The sequence below is a fragment of the Rattus norvegicus genome, chromosome 5 (assembly GCF_021556685.1).
Source record: "Rattus norvegicus strain SHRSP/BbbUtx chromosome 5, alternate assembly SHRSP_T2T, whole genome shotgun sequence".
In the NCBI taxonomy this organism is placed as follows: Eukaryota; Metazoa; Chordata; class Mammalia; order Rodentia; family Muridae; genus Rattus; species Rattus norvegicus.
Genome location: NC_141538.1, coordinates 109,580,648 through 109,605,034, shown reverse-complemented (window position 1 = coordinate 109,605,034; position 24,387 = coordinate 109,580,648). Strand labels below are relative to the sequence as shown.

The 24,387-nt window shown below is 45.2% G+C and overlaps 1 protein-coding gene and 1 pseudogene across 1 annotated transcript in view; one reads left to right on the top strand and one right to left on the bottom strand.

Moving 5' to 3' along the window:
* Positions 1-23,219, bottom strand: part of Mtap (methylthioadenosine phosphorylase) — a 46,213-nt gene extending 22,994 nt beyond the window's left edge. The window contains 4 exon segments of the mRNA NM_001394049.1: positions 2,202-2,369; positions 8,260-8,318; positions 11,828-11,914; positions 23,029-23,219. Coding sequence (NP_001380978.1) covers positions 2,202-2,369; positions 8,260-8,318; positions 11,828-11,914; positions 23,029-23,061 — 347 coding nt within the window. The 5' untranslated portion in view covers positions 23,062-23,219.
* Positions 2,382-4,283, top strand: LOC134487091 (RNA N6-adenosine-methyltransferase METTL16-like; annotated as a pseudogene).
* Positions 23,220-24,387: the final 1,168 nt, after the last annotated feature.

Here is a 24,387-nt window from a genome sequence, read left to right as displayed (position 1 = left end):
GAAAGGCAGCAGCAGGAACTCACACATACGATCTAAAACGTACATGCTGGAGCAGAGGATAAAATGGTATTACCGGAAGCTCACTGTAAACCGACAATGGAAACAATCTATGAAGAAAATATGACTGAATACATATACATCAGGTATTGGGTGTACTAAAATTCACAGTGCACTCTCTGGTCAAAAAGGACAGAAAGGTCCAGACACACGAATAGCAGATGGTGTGGAGTGTCGTCACTGGACACATTCCAGGTTTCTAGCCCCCTAAGACATACCAATGAAAAGACTTCAGAGCTAATTACACTACAGATGAAACAGACTTTATAGGGACTCCAGGACACCCACTCTAATGCACGGCCGAGGACAGCACATTCTTCTCAGCTCACGGCACTGTCTCCCCAAGAAACCACACATTTCAAGCCACAGAAAGTGAAATAATTCTTTGTATCTCATCGGCTCATAATGGAACAAATATTAGAGGCCAACAAGAGAAAACACAGAAACGTTACACACAGAGACGGAACAATGTATCTTCAACAACCAATGAGTGGGTCAGTGCAGCGGCCATGGAAGGAGTTGAGAATTTCCTACACGGCTTCACTAGAACTCGTAGGGGTGCAGCAGAGAGTTCCAAAAGGGGGTTGTAGTCATGAATGACAGTATTAAAAGTTCAGAGAGATCTCAAGTAAATAACCTAACTGAACACCAGTGTCTTAGAGAAATGAGAAGAGCAGAAAGAAGGAAGGCAGAAGTAGAGTGCAATGAAGATCAGTGTAAATCCAGCCATTGGATTCCCAGTGAGGGGCCCAAACCACGATGGGAAAAGGTAATTTCTAATAGCCAGTGTAGGGAAAAGGGGGTATTCAGATGTAGATAGGCAGACGACGGAAACGGGATAAAAGATTGCCCTCTCTCATTCTGCACACACACAAAGTCAATCCGAAACGGATTGAGCTCCTTAGCGTCAGACCTGCCGCAACCCTGACCCTGCTGGAGGAAAAGCACATTGAGAAAGAGTTCTGGGTAAGGAAAGGATTTCTTTACACAGGACTCCAGCAGCTCAGAAAATAACAGCAAAGGGTTTTTGACTCAAGCTAAAAAAGCACATGAGGAACACACCATACTACCAGAAAGTGCTTACAAATTGGGAGAAAGTCTGTGACAGCTATCCATCTGACAAAGAATTAAAAAACAAAATACACAAAGAACTAAACTAAAAAGAATCAAAATAACAAACAATCCAATTAATAAATGAGGAAATGATACTACATAGATACTTCTCAGAGGTAGAAACAACTAATAAACACAAGAAAAAAATTTAACATCCTTAGCCATCTGGGAACCGTCAACCAAATGTATAGTGAGATCCCATCTTCGGAATGGAAAACAGGCAACGAAGGTTAGTAACGCTGTGGAAGTCAACACGCCCTTAAGACTGTTGGTGGGGATGTAAATCAGGCCAGCCACTACTATGAAAATGAGCCCAGGTTCCTCAACGAAAGCAGAAACCCCAGGACCTGAAGTATCCAAGCCAGCACACCCCAGGCTGCCCCCCTGCACAGCCAGCTTCATCTTGACTAGAGAATCAACCCCGATGCCTGTTCACGGATACAGAAAGTGTGACATATTGACCACAGAAATCAGTCAACCATGAAACAGACGAACAGTCCTTACAGTAAAATGAACAAACCTGGAGGAATTTTGAGGTGAAGTGAGTGAGACACTGGAAGACAAGGCACGAACTCATGCTCGATCTAAAACAGACTCAGAAGCTGAGGAGAAAATGGCGTTTACCAGAAGCTTGGGAAATATTGGCCAAGGGACATTAAGTTTGAGTTGAGCAGAAGGAGTAGGTTTTTTTTTTTTTTTTTTTATGAAATCTCCTGTGTGGCATGGTGATGTGGTGTATCTATTATACAGTGAAAATCAATGTTTGCATCCAAAAATTGTGAGGCGTGTACGTAAAGTGATAGGTGAACACACACACACACACACACACACACACACACACACACACACACCACCATGTAATGTCCACATATAGCAATTACATTCATCAATATATAATTACTACATGTCAGTTTAGTTAAAAATAAAACCAAAACCTATGATGACAAGCTTAAAGTGATCCTGTGTCCTGCTTTCCCCCTCTCCCCATGTTTCCCACACACCCTCCCTCGGAGCTGAAGACTAGCACTCACCTGTCAATGAACTGATCGATGATGACCATGTCACCAGGCTGGATCTCCTCTCTCAAGGACCCGCAAGCTGTGGTCACAATGACATGTGTACAGCCCTCTTCCTTCAAGGCCCAGATGTTCGCCTGGTAGTTGACTTTTGAAGGCATGATGGTGTGATGTCTGCCGTGTCTAGGAAAGGAGATGGAAGTATGGCTTCAGCCCTTAGAGCAGGGAGCTTTAACCGTTACAAAGAAAGAGAGCAAAACTGTTCCTGGTGGATACCTCGAAACCCTTCCGCTTCATTGAGTAAACCGTGAAATGTCAATCTATCATGTCCTGCTCTTCTGGGTGAAGATCAGCTCTTTCATGACTACTGTTCTGGGGTAAATGGAATCAGTTTGTAGTTTCTGCCCTGGAACTTAGAGACCCACCTGCCCCTGCCTCCTCAGTGTTGGGATTAAAGGTGAGCACCACCAATGTCCACCCTTGAACTGTAGATCTAACCTTGACATGGACCCCAGGCTGCGACTATACTTGGAGTCAGGTTTGTTTGTTTGTATTAAAAGAAAAACTTGTAGATGCAGCGAACAGAATATGGGTCCTGGGAAAGTTCCGTTCCCCAGCTCCTTGTAATGGATTTTTAAAATATAATTAATTTAGTTTATAGTAGAACGAACATAAATGTACTACAGTAAAGTTAGAACTCTCAAGAGTAGGAGGAATTCCAGCAGAGAAACCTCTTGTTTTATTAAGCTGGGGTTTACTATGCCCCTTTAGAAAAGAATGAACACTTTTGCTAGTAGTGTTGGCACATGTTGTTAAGAGGAACATGGGACACTCCTGATGGATGTACTTAGGGAAGAGTCTGAGATAAGTCTATGACTTCTGTGTGCGCAGCCCTCCTTTTTGTGCCAACCAATTGGAAGCCAAGATTTCTTGGCCATGGTATCAAGGCAGAAAGCATAAAGGAAAAAGCAACAGACTAGGATATATGAAAGGTGGTAAACTCTTGGAATTCTCCACCTAGACCTGTAAATACAGGAGGGATCACAGAAATCATGGCAGAGGGAGGTGAACTAGAACTTGTCAAAAGGATTATCCCTGACAGTTTACAACTTGAAAGAAGGTCAAGGTGGTGCGGCTGTACAATGGGAAAGAAACGCAGACTGGCTCCACTGAAGGAAGAACTTAGAACCCAAGGCATTCCTAAAGTCACCTTCACAGAGCTTTGTCAGGGTCGGACAGTGAGATGGGCCATAGCTTGAAGTTTTTATGATGATGTCACAGTACCGTCACCTCCAAGCAAACGAAGAAAATTAGAAAAACCAAGGAAGGAAACCCATTACTTTTGTAGTGTTGGAGTCCGCGATAAAAGAATTATCTCCCAAAGCCTTGTCTTTGGGCTCTGAGACAGTGGAAGGCATAGTGGCTTAACAACATGGATAGAAAAAGTCCTCACTGATCTGAAGGTGCAACATAAGTGGATTCCCTGTGGAAGAGAAGAAGTTAGCCTTTTCCTGACAGCCATAGAAAAGTCGTGGATTCATTTAAGGTGGAAGAGAAGAGAGTGGGTAAGGCAGCTGCAGGGGGTTAGGGGCAAGGGGGGTGCCTCAGGCTCCCGAGGACATCATCTTAGCCTAGGAAGACAGAAAGTCCACTCCCAAAGAGCTGAGTAGTGGCCAAGACGTGGACCATTGCCCCTAAGAGAGTGCCTTGTGTGGGCCTGATGCACCGGAAGGTGAGCCTGCTGCTGTCGGTGGCCAAGAGGGGACACCAGAAGCCACCGAGGGTGAAAGGATGAAAGGGATGAGGAAAGGGGAGGGATGGAGGTTGGGGAAAGCTGTAAGGGCTCCATCGCTGGAGGAGAGGAGAGGCTTCTGAGACATGGGACCACCCGGATGTTGCGGCTGGACGTTACCTGTGTAAGTGTTTAATGAACATTAAGAAGGAGGCAGACGATGCCGTAGTTGAAATGCATTGGGCTGAGGGCTAGAATAGGGATTTGATGAACCAGCTTTGCACTTACATAACCAAATTATGAGGCGCGTTGCTAGTTCATTCCTAGTTTCTTCTACAATTAGAAAAGTCTCTGTCTGCTGCTAGGGATATAGTGCAATGGCCTTAAGTGCTTAGTATCCAGAAGTTACCCTGTGTTGAGTCCCTTACATCTAACATCAATACAAGGAAAAAAGAAACAATCTATAAAATAGCTTGCATTGGAGGTAGAACCTGTTGGGAAGTCAGAAGAATTTCACCCCTGTGGAGTCATCTTACAAAGCACACGTTTAGTTGGATGTGCTCTGTGGCACTTGCAATCCTACTACTTGGAGGCTAAGGCAGGAAGACTGCTATGGGTGTAAGGTCAGTCTATGCTACAGAGAAAGACACTTGTCTAAATAAAAAGAAGAAAAGAGAAAAGCAGAAATGAATCCATTTTTAATCCTTCCCCTCTTAAAAGTTATCTGGAGATATCTATCTATCTATCTATCTATCTATCTATCTATCTATCTATCTATCTATCTATCTATCTATCTATCGTACAGGGCCTCAGAAGGAATTACAACTACTGCAACAGCAGGTAAACTTAGGAACTTAGGTCTTACTCCAGCAGTTCATCTCAGCCAAAGGCCAGAGGGGCTCAGAGGGCATCGGGTTTGGGTCGGTGCTGCCTAGAACATGTCTGTCACTAAGGGTTGCTTGGTGATGAGGGTAGCAGTGTTCTCCTGTGAAGGCAATAAAAACAGCAGGGCAGAGGCCTGGGAATGCTCATCGTTGCCTTCAAGATATTTGCTTTCTCAAGGAACCTAGAATTAATGGAGCCGGCCCCCAGACAGGAGCTAGCCTGGTGATAGGGGGTCAGTGTGTCAGGGGGAGCCATCTTTTTTTTAAAATGTGTGTCTGTATATGTGCACACATACATAGGTGGGTACTCAAAGAGGCCAGAAGAAGGTGGCGGATCTCTCAAGAGAGAGGCACGCTTTTGTGAGCTTCCTGATATGGGTGCATGGTTCTTTTTTTTTTTTTTTTATTAACTTGAGTATTTCTTATTTACATTTCGAGTGTTATTCCCTTTGCCGGTTGGGCAAACATCCCCCTAATCCCTCCCCCTCCCCTTCTTTATGGGTGTTCCCCTCCCCATCCTCCCCCCATTGCCGCCCTCAGGGGGAGCCATCTTAGTCTGGCCAAGCAGAGGGCCTGACTGGGGAACACACGGGAAGCTGCACGGTCATCGCTCACTGCTGTTCTGACACTGCAGTCAGAAGCAGAACTGAGTGAGCTGAGGTGTAGCCAAGGCACGACCTAATGCACCTGTCAGCCGGGCAGTATCCTTTGCAACAGTTGCACTGCTTTTTAAAATGTGAAACGGAATGTTTTGTTTTTTTAATATGAGACTTAAGAATTAAAAAAAAAACCTTATTCTGATTAATTTATCAATATTGTTCAATATACCGTCAATTTTTAATGGCGAAAATCTGTTGTTCCACTGAGACTTGACGGTGCTCCAGAGAGCCAGGGCTTTCCTCAAGAAGTAGTAAGCACTGAGAGAGAGAAAGCGCGACTTTCTAAAAGTATACTGATTTAAACCACAGGCCCCGGAGGCCCACAGCTTTTCTTTTAAAAATGGCAACGAACGTTGTTCAGTTGGTAACAAAAACGAGAAATGGTGAACAAGACATGGACACCAAATGCAGCACTGTATGTGCTGGAAACAGTGGGCAAAAAATAATTATAGAAAAGGGACCAATATTTTAGTTAAAGATTTTTTTTAGAATCTTTCTGTATATAAAAAAATTCAATAAATGTTTATCCAAAAATGTTTGCATATACAGACATTTTATAAAACATAAAATATGTTTTGTATGTAATTGTTTTTCAGGTAGACCTGGGTCCAAAGCTATAGTTGAACATAGAGCATTTCTTTTGTTAGGGCAAGCCGTCTCAGTTTCCAATTTCCTTAAAGTTGGCGCATTGGTTTTCCAAATATAATATCCTGACATCTTTTTTAGTAGCTACACATCAAGTAGGCATTACTTTTTCAAAGGGTTTACAGGCTAAATGCCATTTCATTAAGATGCCATGTATTTGCACCTATGACAGGTCCCGTAAAGAATTATTACTCCTGGCGGTGGTTACAGCGCTGCTCACGGCCTGAATCCCCGCACCCAGGAGGCAAAGGCAGGTGGATCTTTGTGTTGAAGTCAGCTTGTTTTACAGAAAGAGCTCTAGGGCAACAAAGAGGAACTCGGTCTCAGAAAAACCAAACCAACCAAACAAAAAGACCCAAAACAAAACAAACAAAAAAAAAGGAATTGTCACTAAACATATCCAAAAAGGCTACGAGATTCCCGACTATGAGATTCCCCACAACCCTCCCCAGAGGAACCAACTCCTTGACCTCAGAGTCCTAGCTACTGGAACTGGGAGGAACCACTTCATGTTTATCTTACTCCATGCTCGCTGGCCTTCTTTGCTTCCATAATTATTCTTGCCCAGGCTCTGACCCTCTTTAGATCTCAGCACCAAGACGGAGAAGTCTATGTACGCATCTCACTGCATACGACTACTACACTAATGTTCCCCCTGTGTCTCCTTGATGCCCACCTCTACAATACAATCTGCCCCAAGGGCAATGCCCTTGCCTGCCTTCCTCAGTAGCACCCGTTATGTAAAGATCACTCTGTTGGACAAACATATGATGCATTTGGTTAAAATTATTTGAGCCCCTGAGACACACAGACATGAGCCTGAGAATCCACGTCCATTTAGGATACTCAGGTCAACAGCTGTAAACGGCTCAATTTTTAAAGTTAATTTTAGGGGCTGGAGAGATGGCTCAGTGGTTAAGAGGACTGGCCGCTCTTCCAGAGGACCCAAGTTCAATTCCCAACACCCACATGGCAGATCACAACTGTCTGTAATACCTGTTCCAGAGGATCCAACACCCTCATACAGACATACATGCCAGCAAGACGCTCATGTGTATAAGGGTAAATTAAAATTAATCCTCAAACTCACATTGGTTACATGGCATTTTTATGTTCTTATGAGCAATGTTTTATAAACATGTCTAGACTATCTGGGCCTCTTGAAAAACTGACACATGTGATGTCCCACTGAAGTAGCTTTGTTAAGGGTTCATTTCTTTACCTCCGATAAGACAGAAATACACTGGAAGCGAGTAACACACAAGCCTGTCTTTGTTCAATGTTTGAAAGGTTTGTTTATCACTCACATATCTACTCGTTGTTGGAAAGTACACTTAAATCTAATTACATGCCTATTTGAACATGTGTAATTTAAACAATCATTTCTTCCCCGAGCTTGAAAATCATTAGGCAGTTCTCTAGCAATGACTACAGACCAAGGAAATCCATGAGGGGACAATTAACAATCTCATTTTAGTTTTACTGGCCCCCATGAACCTTCCACTTCACTGCTGTGGATGAAGCTTTGAAAAGCCCTCGTTTCATGTCTTACATATAATCCATACATCTAAGTGTGGGTTGGCCTGAGACTTGTTCCCTACCACTAGGCCATGTAACCCTTCTAGAAGGCACCACCTGTTGACATGCCTGAGAGAGTCTGCCTTCAGGCCCCATGTGGTAGGGAAGTTCCTGATGACGGTGCTCTCTGTGCAGTGGTGCACCCCATAAGCCCTGTTCAGGGAGCGAGTAGACAAGCACAAGTAGCCCACATCAGTTCAGGGACCCGAAACCTCCTCCATACAGAAATACATCCACTCCTGCATGGGGATCTGCCCTGGACAAAGCATCTTATTATCTGATTTTGGAGGAAAGGAAACCATCAAAGGAAATTGTTTTGTCATTAGGACAGAAACTGAAGCTTCAGTGTCAGTCAACTGACTGGTTTACAACCTGAAGTGGAGAAGGAGATCTCTGATCTCCTACATATTTGCAATCTGAACCTCTTCATGAGTAAATAGAGTCCCGGCTCCACAGACATGTAAGTCACATGTACATTATTACCTGTTCCCAGACTTGAAGTTAAATTTAAATTCTCCCAAAGTAGTAATGTTTCCAAATAAACCAAAACCAAGAACCAACTTAAGATACTTTACCTGGCAAGAAGCACACAGTCGACGTTCTTTATCTTCCCCAAAATTAAGGCATCAGATGGCTGCACGCGGGATGAAAAGAAAAGAGTTACGGCTTAGCAATTTTAAAACATGTAAACGGTTCTTAAAAGTTAGGATCGTGAAACCACAACAGATTGGTGGGAACCTGGAGTTTGAAGATAAAGCATAGGGAAAGGAGTTTAGATTCTTAATGAGCGACATTATTATTGATAAACACTGACCGAGCTCTCTGCTAGCTGGGGCTCAGCAGGCTCGGAAGGGCAGCGAGGGCCGAGGGAGCTTTACACCTGTCAGTGGCACTCGGATGACTCAAGAAAAGTTGTGGAAGTCAAGGGTTTAGGGATTAAGGAAACACTGTGGGGAACACCAAGAACTCAGTGACAGAACTGCCTGCTTGTGATGTCCAGGCCTGAGACGGCCGTGGGATGTATTGAAGTGTCACAGGGAAAAACTGGAGAACCAAGGTTCTCCAAACAAGAAAGCCCAGGCTAAGAACAAGAGAGAGGACTTGGAAGAACCCAGGTCAGGTGAGGAACTCAGCTGAGAAGGCGGGCATGGTTGGGATGCAGCTCTCAGAGGAATGCCAGTCCCTGGAAGAGGCAATGTGGAATTAAGAATGTGGATGCCCTACTCACACAGGCTTGGTGGGACAATATTATCTGGCTCATCTGGGCCGGAAAATGTCACGTTATACGGACTCATCATCCAGTAAGTCACCAGCCTGTCTGGCAAATTACCGTAGTGTGACCTGGGCTTTAAATTAGAAACAAATTTGAATGGAAAATGAACATCTCGACTTCTAGAAGTGTAAACCAAGAAGTTACACGTGTGTTCAAAAGCCATGACATCAGTCTCCTGTAGCTGAGGAAATCTAGCATGAGGACTTTGGACTGGTAGGCTGTCCAAACAAAACTGATAGTTGCTCTCGATTTAAAAATAAAGCCAGTACATTCTCAGAGGCCTGCCAGCACCAGAGTGATACCTCTTGTCCCTAATCCCCTGCCTAGAACATTTCACCCAAATAAATACAAAAGAACATACCTTCTTCTTAGCACCCCATGGAACATTCTCCAATATTGATTATATACTCAGTCACAGAGCATGTCTCAACAGACACAAGAAAAGTGAAATAACCCCTGCATCCATCAGACCACCATGGACTAAAGCTGGACTTCAACAACAACAGAAAGCCTACAAACTCATGGAAACGGAGGGAGTCTCTCCTCAATGAGCACTGGGTCAAAGAAATAAAGAAATTAAAACCTAGAATTCAATGAAAATGAACGGGCAACATACCCATATGAATGAAAGCGGTGCTAAGAGGAAAGTTCATAGCACTAAGTGGCCTCATAAAGGATTCAGTGAGGTCTCGTACTCGCACACACGAAAACTCTGGAACAAAAGAAGCAAATGCTCAAGAGGAGTAGACTGCAGGAAGTGATCAAACTGTGGGCTGAACTCAATACAAGAGAAATGACGAGAACAAGACAAAGGATCAACGAGATGAAGAGTTGGTCCTTTAACAAAATCAACAAAACAGACAAACCCGTAGCCAAACTGATTAAAAGGCAGAGAGAGAATATACCAATTAACAAAACCAGAAAGGAGTGGGGGTGGAGGGGTGCATAACAACAGACACCAAGGAAATCCAAAGAATTATCAGGTCTTATTTCAAAGACAGTCAAAATGGCAGCCTACAGAATGGGGAAAGATCTTCACCAACCCCACCACTTGACAGAGGACTGATATCTAAAATATATAAAGAACTCAAGAAACTAGATACCAACAAACCAAATAAGCCAATTAAAAAAATGGGGGTACAGAGCTGATCAGAATTCTCAGGAGAGGACTCTCTAATGGCAAAGAAGCACTTAAAGACATGTTCGATGCCCTTAGTCATCAGGAAAATGAGAGTCAAAATGACTCTGAGATTCAATCTAATACCTGTCAGGGGAGCAAAGATCAAAACCTCACATGCTGGAGAGGATGTGGAGCAAGGATGTTCTGGACTCCATTGCTGGTGGGAGTGCTGGTGGAAATCAATTTGGTGGCTTCTCAGAAGACTAGTTAGAGATTTACCTGAGGACCCAGCTAGAGCACTACTGGGCGTACACCCAAAGATGCTTCACCATGCCACAGGGACACTGGCTCCACTCTGCTCACAGCAGCTTTATTTGTAATAGCCAGAAACTGGAAACAAACCAGAGATCTCTCAGCTGAAGAATGCATAAAGAAAATGTGGTACATTTACAAAATGGAGTATTATTCAGCTATTAAGAACGAAGACAACATGAGATTTGCAGGCAAATGGATGGAACTTGGGACTCTAGTGAGGTAACCCAGTTTCAGGAAGACAGAGGCACTCACTTGTAAGTGGGTATCAGTCATAAAGCACAGGACGACCATGCCACAATCCATGTAAGTGGTAAGGACAGCCCAAGGGGTTACATTTGAATCTCACTGAAAGGAGGAATAGATCAGGCACAGTGGGAGGACAGGAGTGGACTGTGAAGGGGAGGAGCTGGGGAGCGAAGAGGAGAGACCATGTGGAGAGAGAATGAAGGGGAGGTGACAGAGAGAGGCAACTGGACTGGGGGTGGGGGCATCTCTGGGACATGCTAGAAACCTTGGGCAATGGAAATTCCCCAGAATCTATGAGGGTGATCCCAGCTAAGACTCCTAGCAATGGGGAACTTAAACAAGCCACCTCCTGTACCCAGGCAAGACTGCCAATGGAGGGACTGGGACACCAAACCGGTCACAAAACCTTAGACTCACAACTTATCCTGCCTACAGGATACGCAGGGGCAAGGGATGGAGTAAAATCTAAGGGAAGGGACAATCAATGACTGGCCCAGCCTGAGACCCACGTCATGAGAAGGAGCCCAGTCCTGACAGTATTATTTATATTTTGCTCTATTTGCAGACAGGGATCTAGCATGAATGTCGCCAGAGGGGCTTAACGCAGCAACTGTGGGAAGCTGATGTAGACACCCAGAGACAAAACACTGAATGGAGATTGGGGAATCCTGTGAAAGAGGGGGAAGGAGGAGTCAGGGAGCTAGAGAGGTCAAGGACAGCACAAGAAAACCTACAGAATCTAACCTGGGCACATGGACACTCAAGTGCCAACCAGAGAGGAAGAATGGGATGGCCCCAGGCCCTCTGTACATATGAGCAATTGTGCAGCTGAGGCTTCACGTGGGACTCCAAAGGGGGAGTTTGGACTGTCTGACTACACTGCCTGCCTGTGGATCCATTTCCTCCAACTGGGCTGCCTTGTTCAGCCTCAATGGAAGAGGATGCACCTAACCTTGCTTCAGCCTGACGTGCCAGGGCTGGTGGAGGCTCCTCCTCTTCTCTGTGAAGGAGAGAAGGATTGGACGTGTGTGTGTGTGTGTGTGTGTGTGTGTGTGTGTGTGTGTGTGTGTGTATGTGTGTGTCTGGGAGAAGGGTAAGCGGGAAAGACTGGACCAGAGGAGGGAGAGGAAGAGTTAGTAGCCAGTAATAAGCGATGCCAAAGCCGGCACTTCGCCAGCTGGATGTTAACCTTGCCAAATGGAGTATCCACATATTTTTCTGTTCTTCCTTCTAAAATTTCAGGGTCATCCAAGCCTGTTCCACCAATTATTCCAATCTAGGGGAGAAAGGAGAGGAAAGAACACTGTCATATCTGGTCATGCTTCACGTAAAGCAAAGATACTTACCCTATTTACAGGCCCTTTCCCGTTCCCACCCATCCCAAAGGGGAAGCGATTCTGAAAACAGCAACCACGTAAAGGCCTTTTACTAAACAGAATCAGAGCAAAGAAACCCACACAAAGCAATAAAACCTGCAGGTCTTCTCTATTCTTGACACAGCCAACACAGACCGCCGTTCTGGACTGCACCACTTTTATTCCCCATTGAATCGCGCAAATAAGCAGAATATGACTTTTAGGTTAGAAATTGAGCCCAAAATTGTAAGAAGAGTTTTCTGATCAAAGTTGCTTCTCTGCCACATTTACTATGGAGTAAAGATAGCTTGATATAAAAACTTAGGCCTACTTTTTTGATAATGGGCTTTTTAAATATACCATGATATAAAATAAATTTTCTTTTGATGCCACTATAACCATCTGGAAGGGATTGCAGGTTAAAGACGAGTGACGTCACAAGCTCTCACTGATGTATATATACTAACTAAATCAAAGTGCTATTCATATACAGCAGACAATGTATTCCATACATTGTCTAATTCAAATATTTATTCCAAGTAGGTTTAACTCTTAAGTTCAAGCATATTTTTTTCTCCCTCAGTTTCCTGAGACTTCCTGGAAACCCATGTTCTTAGAAAAAGTGGGGAAAGAAACCTGATTCTTTGAGTTGATCTGGAGTTGGAGTTTAGAACATTCCCAACAACCACACGGCATCTCTCAACAGTCTGTACCCAAGTCCTTGGAGATCCGACACTTCCCTTGGCTGCTGAGGGCAATGTGCGTATATGGTGTACAGGCACGGGCAGATAAGACACCAGTGCACGTAAAATAAAAACAAATGAATCTTTGAAAGAAATTAAGTTGATCTAGCAAAGTCTAAGAGACAAGTAAGAGCAATTACAAAGACAGATAGCGAAGTCTTAACATTAAACAATTAAGTAACATTATCATTATGAAACCTCCTCCTGTGTTGACTCCCTAAAGGAGAGAGGACTTAATAGTCAACGGCAGGCCACAACATGGGACTTTGGGAGAAACCTCATAGAAAATGACCCCCGCACTTTTTACCATGAAAAGGTGTCAACGTATTTTGTCACTGAATAAAATTTTTATAAAGTAAAAGAAACGTTTCTGACTCGGGAGAGTACAGCTCCAAAACAAAGAATTTGTGAGATTTTGCTGTAGAATGGCGTATTTACATTTCCTGGTGGCTAAAACAGTTGACATTGGTGCCACCTTGTGGTACATTACTGAAATTACAGCAGATGTATTTTATGGTAACTAAATGGGAAAGACTGACCAATCAACATTGGTGTTTTCAAATAACAACAGTTATTTGTTCGATACGCTTAAGATCAACAAATATATAAAATCATTCTGTTTTACAAAATCCTAGCAGCACTTCTGCTGGCCTGGCTTCACCATTGTATCTTTTACGTATCTGGGCTAATAGATTGTCCGGCTCATATCCTCACACTGGACAAAAGAAAAGAGCAGCACATGAGACAACCATCACCTGACTCATTGGGAATTTGGCTGCTATGTTGGAGGCAGGAGGATCAGAAGTTCAAGGCTGTCTTCCGATATACAGGGAGCCTGTGGCCAGCCTGAGCTACAAGGCATGAAACAAAAGCCAAAATCAAACAAATAAAAAACTTCAAACTTTTTATTTCTGACCACCTTGCTCAATCATTTCAAGATGTCCCCTAGGCCACCGCAGCATCTCAGATTTTGAATCAGCACTGAACTTCCAGGCTTGGATACAAAACAGGTCATACTTTGTTTTGGAATCGCTCTCAGAGTGCAGCAAGCTAACACAGGATGGATGAAAGCAGTGATTGGAACAGGCTAGCTCCTGAAACTTCTACTCTCTTATTTCCTGGCTTTAGTGTCGTCCAAACCCTCCCAGGGACACGTGATAGGCATGCATTAGGTAGCTCAGCCCTCAGCCAGGAGTGGACAGTACTGGACAGGAAAGCAAACTGACCAGGAAGACCACAGCAGTCTACAAAGCCCACCCAGCTATCCGGCTGGATCTCATTGTTAATGGAAACCTGCCCCCACACCCAAACCTACACCTGCTACAGGAAACCAGGGCGAGGACTGAATACTGTACACCGGGGCCTGGAGGGTGGAGGCCTGCAGTGTCAATATGTGGCCAACATCACCACCTGCTGGTTGTACATGTAAACTACAACTGGATGAAGCTCCCAAGAACTACAGCTGAATGCTTCATGGGCCTCACCCTATCTGATTTTCAGACCCTCTCTTACACAGGCCCTGTGTTATTATTCCTGCTTTACAAACAAAAGCAGCATCCTTGTTTCTTGAGGCACCGCTGTTTTCCAGCTTGTGCACCACGTGCCAACTCCCACAGTCCTCTGGGGTCTTCCAGGAGCTTAAAGTCAACAAGAAAAGAGTCACTGTCTCTGATACTTTGATAAGAGACTATCCTTGGTCGGGACAAGCTTTTGCTCAAGGTGACAGCGCACACTACAGAAACAGACTATACAGGACCACTGGGTAGCTGGGTGAGCATCTAAGGCAGTGGTTCTCAACCGGCCTAATGCTGTGACCCTTTAATACACCCTGACTTGTGGTGACCCCAACCATAAAATTATTTCATTGCTACTTCATAACTGCAGTTTTGCTATTGTTAGAAATCTTAACGTAAATATCTGATATGCAGCCCCCAGAGGGGTGGGGATCCATGGTTCAGAACTGTGGTCGAGGATGTCACTGACATAGCCATCATCCTCACTCAGGAGGCAGTGCAGTAACGCCTTGCCAGATCCCAAATCCAGGTGACTCTAGAATGACTAAAAAGGGGTTCAAGGGCTGAGACAGAACTGATGGGCCAACTCTGTACAACTGTACATCCATGAAGTCTTCACTACACACACAAAAAGGTTTCTGAAAGAGGGACATGTTTAATTGCTTGAAATTCTCCTCAGTTTCCCACCAGTCACTTCACAAAGAATGCCTGCGACACTGTACCTTACAGCTACTCTCCCTGAAACAGGAGATGTTATCTATCCATCTGTCTCAAGGTACTCCACACATTCTCTGGTACCTCAAAACCAGTACTTCATCTACCTCAGTTGGTCTCAGGAACCATCCTTCTGAGCCCTGTATGCCTTGCCTCCCAGATGTACTCTCAAAACACCAAAGACAGAAAAGCGAATTTGAACTCATGTCAGGAAGATGAGTGGCTTTTGAGGAAAGACAGCGAGGGTGGGGTCTGCCCCAATCCCTATCTGGGATTTTAGTCCTTGAGCTCCACTTACCACCAACAAATAGAGGTGCTATGTGTGTAGTCTTACAGGATCCACTAAAACCAGAAAGTCCAGATTTATGGGGACCAAGAGGCCAAATGCTTAAGCCATGGACGTCTGTACAAAACCTGCAAAATGAACTAAAAGGACGATATCACAGGAGCTCTGTTTCTGACAACATACCCCCAAAGTGAGCTTTCTCCACAGGGAATGCCTATGGGCCAAACTGTGCCCTAGTCTAGATCCATATATGGACATCGTGATGCTCAGTACTTTAGTGTATTTGGAGACAGGGTTTGTGATGGTTTGCATATGCTTGGCCCAGGGAGTGACACTATTAGAAGGTGTGGCCCTGTTGGAGTAGGTATGTGATGGTTTGCATATGCTTGGCCCACGGAGTGACACTATTAGAAGGTGTGGCCTTGTTAGGGGAAGTGTGTCACTGTGGGGTGGGTTTGGAGACCGTCCTCCTAGCTGCCTGAGGATGCTCAGTCTGTTCCTGGCTTCCTTTGAAGATGTAGAACTCAGCTCCTCCTGCACCAGGCCTGCCTGGATGCTGCCATGCTCCTGCCTTGATGATAATGGACTGAACCTCTGAACCTGTAAGCCAGCCCCAATTAAATGTTGTCCCTTATAAAACTTACATTGATCATGGTGTCCGTTTACAGCAATAAAACCCTAACTAAGACCAGGTGTGTCATTGTGTGCTGAGTTTTATAAAACAATAGAGAGGTGATATGTTTTGCTGATATGTGGTGAGGTATGAGGGAAGGGGGTGCCTCTGAGGGCCCATGCTGAGGTATCCTTTCCTCTTGAGGGACCAGTCACACGATGGTATAGTATAGAATAGAGTTTATTCAGGGCATGGGGAGGAGAGTTGAGAGGGTAATCGAGGCAGAGAAAGGCTGAGAGAAAGAGAGTAAAGAAGCAAAGGCTGGCCATGAGCCTGCCTAGATGCTGCCATGCTCCTGTCTTGATGATAATGGACTGAACCTCTGAACCTGTAAACTAGCCCTAATTAAATGTTGTCTTTATAAGAGTTGCCTTGGTCATGATGTCTGTTCACAGCAGTAAAACCCTAACTAAGAGAGTAAGTGAGCTTTCTCCACAGGGAGTGCCATGGGCCAAACTGTGCCCAAGTCCAAACCTAAATATGGATGTTTTGATGCTCAGTACTTGAAAGTGTTTGGAGACAGGGCTGAACCTAAAAAAAAAAAAAAAAAAAAAAAAAAAAAAAATACTAGTGCGCTTACCAAAAGACAATGTGACACAGACAGATAAACCCAGAAGGAAGACCATGAGAACTGAAGCTCCCAGAAAAGAGGCCACTCCCAGCTTAAAGATTCTACAAGGCTGATGGACTGATTAGAGCTCCTGGATTGTTGCAGATCCAGAGTCAAATCTTAGGCCATACCTCTGGTTCTCTTGCTCACCCACATCTTATCTAACATCCTAGTGACCAGGAGGTGAAACCTTCTAGAATCTTCTGGTTTAGCAGACCACTATGTTCTAGCAACTGGAAGCTAGGATAGTCATCAGATTGAATCTGAGAGACTCCCTGCTCTGTTCTAAGTTGTCTAATCTCAGTTCCCACTAACGTATTTGAATTTATCCTATAACAAAACAGACTTTATGAAACCACTGATAGATACATTGGAGCATTTTCTTTGGGGCCACTTGTATCCATATTCCTGGGGTGCAACTCATCTTGGCTCAAACATTGAGTGTTCTCTTTGAGGATTTTTCTTTTTTTTTGGTCAAAATATATAGAAAACATGGCCACCCCAAATCCAAACAGCAAGGAGGGTTACCACAGAAGAAACCAACATTCTTGGTGACACTGCTTATCTGGGACAACCAGCTTCCAGTACTGTGAGATACTGTTGGTTGGACAGGTTCTCTAGCCTACTGAGCTCTGCTAAGGACATCCTAGCAACCTAGCACAGTCACAAAAGTCAGAGAAGTCTGGAGAGCCTGGAAGAGCAGAACAGCCTCTGGGAGCCCTAAAGCTAGTACATTTCACACCTGAAACCAACTATTTGGTTTCCGAGGAGCATTTTCCTCAAAACTCACCATATTCCTTCAAGGTCTCTTTTGCTTGTGGGCAGGATGTGGCCTAAGTTCCTCCTTTGCTACTTGGCTGATGGATATCAGCAGCCCCCACATGCCAAGACCCCAAACTCGCAGAGGATCTGATTAATGGGGCAAGGCCTACATTTTATCTGAAGCTTGGTGGTTGGTTCCAGTATGTTGCTCTGCTTAAAACACAAACTTCTAAAAGGTGGGCTAGCTGAATATGTCAGGCTGCATAATGACCCTTCCTTTGCCATTCACCCGGCTTTCTGTCACGGGGAGACAAAGTATGTGGGAAAAACCAACCATAAGGAGCAAAGGTTTGCCTCAAAGTTTTAGTCCGTGGTCACTTGGGCCCTATGGCGAGGCAGAATACTGAGGTGTGAAGGACAGGAGAGGCGAGGGAAGCTGCCCAAATCACAGCGGCAAGGAAACAAAATGGGCCTGTTGTCCCAAAACCAATGCTAATGGCACGCCTCACATGACCATGAAGAAACTTCCAGAACAAAGCTGACCTCCTATAGGGTCCATCTCCCCACAGCGTAACAGGCCATGACTTTTAGCATGTGGGTTTTCAGGGGATATTCAAGAGGCTCCTCAAAAAAGCTGTTTAAATTCCAACCCCCAAACCTATAAATATTATTCCATGTAAGTAAATTAGGATGAGATGGGGGGCTATCCTGGACTATCTGCGTGAGCTCTCCATGGAATCCTGAGGGTTCTGAGAACAGGAAGAGGGAGAAGGGCAAGTGTTGAGGGCTGGGAGACAAGTAAGCGAAGGTCTCTAGAAGAGACAGAATCAAAACAATGACTTATTCCTACCCAAGATCCAGGTAAGGATCTCAGGATCCTCACATAGGGATATTCATGTTAGCTGCTTGTTTCCTCATTTTTTTTTTTTCTATGTGGGTCAGACTTTTAATTCATGCATTTAGAAGCAGCATGAAAATCAAATGGACTCCTACATGATATCGGTTTCTGTTCCATACCCTGCCACCCCTAGCAAAACACACAAGGTAACTAAGTTCCCCAAGGCAACTCAGGTCCCTATTTCCCTGCCTTTCTCTGCAGGCAGATATACAAATGGGGGTTCCTATCTCTCCTTACCAGGCAGTCCCTCAGGCAATGGCCCAGGGGTCTTTAACCAAATAGGAAATAACTTTCATATTTCAGGGGTGTCTGAGAGTATGTAATACGTCTGTTTGTCACAAGAGGGAGGAGGTACTGTTGGCACATTGTTGGGGAGAGCCTAAGGATATATTTTGTGTACTGCAAAGCTCAGGCTGATCCCACAGAACAGTTGCAGTCATGTTCAAGATGGTCCAGAAGAGTTTTAAAAGCCATCTTCCAAACTGGGACACTCAGGCTTGCTGTCTCCCTTAATGCCACTGTTTGAAGTCTACTACTGACCTCCAGAGGGACCCTGTCCATCTAAGCATGAGTAACATTATTTTCTTATCTCCTAGAGGAGACACTGGCTAAGGGTATAACTTAGATCACTGAAGCAGCTCTCCAAATCCCACTCCCTCTCTGGAGGGCAAAGAGTTGCTCTGCCTTCTGTATGATCAAGCATGCTACCAGCCCCTGGTTAAACCTGGACAACATTTCTCTGAAGTCCCTGGACAATGCCCTCCTATTAACTCATGGCCTCTGCCTCCTGCTGCCTCCATCCATGGGCTTCATGGGCAGGAACGTTATGTCTCCATTTATCTTCTACCCTTTTACCCTGGACGCTCTGCAGCTCTTCCTCTACTGTAGTAGAGAGACCCCTCCTACTTTAGCACCCAATCAGATATGTGTTAGTGGAAGGAGTCCGGCTAGCCTCCTTGCCTCAATTTTGGAAAGGGCTCCTCAGTACCTTTAGGGTTGGAAGCCAGACAGAGGAAGCACCCTTTCCCTCTTGCTCTGCTCCCACATCCTATCTCTAATCACTACTTCTCTGGCTACCGGCCCAGACTGGCACAAGTGCCATGGCTTCTGGCCAGATGTTGTGCTTTGCCCAGTACAGGCAATTCTGTACAGAACAGCCAAGAAATCACTTAAAAATAAAAATCAGACACTACCTCCCTGTTCAGAATCCTTACATGGCTTCCAAAGTGTTTAGAATCAAATGCATTTTTTTTTTTTTTGAGATAGGGTCTTACTGTACAGCCACAGTTGACCTAGAACTTACTATGTGTTCTACATAGTTTAAGTTTGGCTCAAAACTCTGCCTCCGGGTACTAGCAAATTTTTTATTGTGGCTTATATCCTGAAGGCCTACACCCAACTAGTTCTCATGATCACGAGTACAGACGTTTCCATTTCAAGGCCTTTATGCTAAATTCTTCCCCAGACTTTCCTCAGTCCTCGCTGTCCACTGTAATCTCAGGTTCTTTGTCATTACTTCAACTATTAGCTTGTCATCCACGTGCCTAAGTGGCTATAATAAAATCAGACTTACTAACATATTTCTCACAATCTGCTGGCCCTTGGGAAACTCAAGATTATGGCCAATTTAGTGTCTGGGAGAGTTCTTTGGTTCACAGAGGGTCTCTTATAGGACAGAAGCGTAGGGCTCTCAGGGCCTGATGCCTTTTACAAAGGTGCTACTGCCATCAAGGATACTCTACAGCCATGACTTCATCACCTCCGACCACCCCATCTCTTCAAACAACCAGACTGGTAGCAGAGCTTAAAAATCACTGCCTAAAGGGCTTTTATGCCCTCTCCCATGATGCCGACGAGCTCCTGCAAATTATTCAGTCTTCCAGCCCCAATACGAGACAAACTTAAAGAAAACAGCGACACTGTTTCACTCAACTGTGTACTCCCAATAAGGTAGGTTCCCAATAAGTATTTTTGGGTAGGATTCTGCCAGGAGACAGAGAGATTATGTTGAGATAATGAACATTATACTGCCCGTGCAAAACTGGATGCTTTTCATCTGAATGGTCTATCATATCTCTTAAACCAAAGGTATTGAATTTAAACTCAAAGCCCTGGTAATATTTCCATTTACAAAGGAAGGTACCAAAGTTAGCATTAACAGAGCAAGAACTGAGCTGGGTGTGCGAATTGTTACTGTAGTTAAATCTAGCAACATTTCAAAGTAGGTGTGATCAGCACTGGTCTTCCAGAAGGGGACCCTATGGCTCACTGCCCTAAGAGGGTTCACTGCTGATGGAAGCTGGTAGCATTGGAATAGGAGACCAGGCCTCTCGGGTCCAGTGTGGAAATATTCTCATTGAGGTATATAATAAAACGGTTGCTTCTCAGTAACAGATGGGAATGGTGCAGTGAGTCAGGCCACATGCCACCTGCCAGACACAAATGTACCTCCTACGCCCATTCTTGGAGAATGCCCAGTGGTTTTCCACAGTCCTAGCTCTCTATTTCCTAAGGTAGGATGACCTCTTCACTCACACAGTAAAGTAACAGAAACTGTTTCAGGTTGAAGAAATATCTATTTGCTGGGAATGCTACGCTTTAAGTCTGTCATTATCTAGGACCTATATGGGACACTTGACATCTGTCAGGGAGGGCTTCAGCTTCACATCTGTAAGAAAGAATCTACATGGTCTTATGACCTCAAATGAACAATCTACCTCTATTACCTGATGCACAGATAAAATGTAGTTTGTGTGCACACACATATGTGCGTGCAAAGGCCAGGGGTGTCTTCCTCAGTTAAACTTAACCTGTCTTTCAATGGGAAAGGCATTCTCACTGAATCAAGAGCTCACCAATTTAGTTAGACTGGCTAGTACTCAGTCCCAAGAGTCTACCTGTATCTGCCTCTTTATTGACAGGACTGTTGACTCTGACGCAGCTCCCTGGCATGGGTGTTGAGGGTTCAAAGTCATGTTCTCACGCTTGGGCAGCAAGCACTCCAGAGACTAAGCTGCTTCACTCTAGCCCTAAGATATCCTTTTTATAGGTTATTTTGCTCTGGTACTGACCCTTCATAATTTCTATTTGGGATGCTGCCTTAGCAGTTGATGGTGCTGACATCATGAATTCTTATTAGCAATGCTGTCACCTGTTGTAATCTCAAGGAGAGAACTCAGCAGGCATTCCTAGCACCATTTATATCTCTTAAGTTTTACTTCAAAAGCATGCCAAGATAAAAAAAAAATACATATCATTCAATATTTACATAGCTCTTTCTGCTCCTAAGTGGGCCAGTCCATTTTACAGGGAAGCTGTGTGTTGGCCAGAATGTGAACTAGATTAAAGCAAATTCTTTCTGTTGAGCTATGCTGGTCTTCGCACGTATAATATCATCCTGACGGGGCTGATTAAGTTTGAAATATTAACCATTTTGGTTTTACTCACATTGTGGGACAAAGATGACTAATAGGTCTATCTTCAAACCATAGGCTCTACCTCAGTGAAATTTCTTGGATTTTACATGCCAAGGCACACCCTTTTCAGTTAAGAACAAATATTTACATCTGGCCCCATGTAAAATATGCTGTTAAGAGAAAGGTGCATGTGATCCATGGACATTTGGAATTATCTCCACCCCTAAGAACTGAATTATACTTAGTACAGACACCATATTTCTAGCCCTTCCAGCCTACAAATATGGTAAAAATTCCCACAGACCCGTGGCTTTCTATAAATGTAAACATCCTTCTCGAAATCGGAAAAAAAAAAAAAAGTTGGCCAGTATGTCTTAGTGCAGCCACCTCACCCCCTGCTCTCATCCTGGTTGGTTCCTGAAGCCCTGCAAGGCCCCAGGATACAAAGCCCAGGCCGGCTGCAGGCTAAATGCAGAGATGGGCCTCTTGCAAGGGAATCAAACAGCACTGCAGGGAATCAAAAAGGATGCCTGAAGAAAATTGTACTTCCTGCATCACGGGTTAGAAATTCCCAAAGTGAATCAAATTAACTGCGTTCTTGGCTAATAATAAACAGGCTAGAAAGGACTTAGCCACTAGTTTTTCCTCTGCTCTGTTATTCCACTCTCTACCCATCAATCAGGATGTGTTTAAAAGACCCAGGGGAGGGAGGCTCACTCCAACTCTCTGAACTCATGTTCTCCTCTGGCCAGCTGTTCCCAGCACACAAGAGTCCCTTGTGTCTAGATCTCTGGGGACCTGAGGCCTAAGAAAATAGCTCTAACTTTCAAGGTTGCAAAGCAGTTTAAAGACTGAGGCCTCCAGGCTGGGAGCGGTCCGCACTCCGTTTCAGTACTGGAAAAAGTCTCAGAACTCCCACAGCTCTGCGCTGCGGAGGTAAAACAAAGCAAAAGGAAATCTAAGTTTGGTGGGGGAAAAAAGCAAAAGCGAAGCGTGCAAAAGAGCAAGTGCTTGCTCTCCCACGTGGGCCGAGTCAAGAGCGGAAGCTCAAGTCCCGTAAGGCTAGAGGAACCGGCAGAGCAGTTGCACGAGCTGGGACACACATCAGCTCCCGCCTGGAGCATCTCCAGGGGGGAGTGGTACTGAAAGAGGGTGGCAGCGGGGCGCAGTGTCCCCCTTCATCACCCCACTCCCCATCGGAGCCCCAGTTACCACCGCCCGGGCCCGGAATGCAGATGAGTTCAAAGGCTGGGGACATCGGGGTGCATTGGCGGTGGGTGCCGCGCCCCTGCACCTCCCGGCTGAACCTTGGGTGGGGGGCTCTCAGGCTGGGGACACAGCCCGGAGGCGCGGCCCCTGCGGAGGGACGAGAGGGAGCCAAGCAGAACTAGCCCAATAGCAGCTTGTAGGGTGTCTCACCTTCACTGCCGTGCAGGCGGAGCCCGAGGCCATGTCTGCACCGGGGAAGTCCACGGCGGGCCGCAGCGCTGGACCAAGGGGAGATGCGGGGCTGGCACGGCGCGAGAGTGAGCGGTGCAGGGGCCCGTGGGCTCTGGCTCCTCCTCTTCCTCCCAGGGAGCGCGGGATTGGCTGCCCTCCTGGCACCCTCCTCCTCCTCAAATCAGGTTCCCGCCTCCCGCCCCTTTTGCAGACTTTTCGGCTTCTCCCGGCTTCTGCTGGTCTGTGCGGTCTGAGGGCGCGTCAGTGGTCAAAGTAGAAGTTGTTTGGCACTTTGTCTTTTAACTGTTTCACAAGAACTTCGTGAGGTCGCGCAATACTGCCAGCTCTGCAGTGAATTTCCTGCCTCGGTGGCCAGGGCTGTGAAATCAGGCTCTGCCGCATTCCAGGGCTTTGGGGAGGGCGGAGGGATACTGAAGAGTGCTAGCTTGAGATTCCCGCCCCCAGAGCTCTGATTTACAAACTGGTTTATTTAGTAACAGTTTGGCGGGAAGCTATTAAGGGGGCAGGATCTTCCCCAACACCAGGCGAGGGGCATTTTTAAAATCCTTTACACAATGGCTAGTGGTGCAGATTTGTAATCCCAATCACTCATGAATCCTGAGCAGCAGTATGGCAAGGTCAAAGTCTTTACTTGGCTACAGAGTGAGTTCACGACCATCTTGAGCAATATTGAGAGTCTATCTCAAAAATAAAAAGAGGGCTTGCTATTTAGGTCAGCACTAGAGTGTTTATCTGGCATCCAAGGAGGTCCTAGCTTCAATCCTCACTCCAATAAAACAAGCAAAAATTATAACAACTTTCTATGCCGGGGCAGCATACAGTACGGCAGGATTCAGATTCAGGACCTGTGTCTCCATGATGCGATACCAGCAGGACCCACTCTGACCCCAGTGATGTTTCCCCTGGATACTCGCTCTGAGAGGCCCTATCCCTTTTCTACTCACACTATCTCTTCTCTACTTGGATGATCATTGTAGCCTTTGATGGTACAAGCTGTCCCAAACAAAATGCTGACCAGCAGCTATCTTATTTTTTCTTAATTTATTTCATTATTTATCTGTATGTGCACATAAATGATTGCAGGTGTGTGTGTGTGTGTGTGTGTGTGTGTGTGTGTGTGTGTGTGTCCAGAATTCAGCCTGCAGCTGGAGCAACAGGCAACTGTGAACTTCTTGATATGGGTAGGTACTAGAAACCGAATTTACCTCTACAAGTGCTCTTAACCCCTGAGCCATCTCTCTAACCCTGGGTGACAGCTATCTTAAGGGTGGTCTCTGAAATATAGAAAAGCTATACATTATTCTGTGGTTGGGAAGA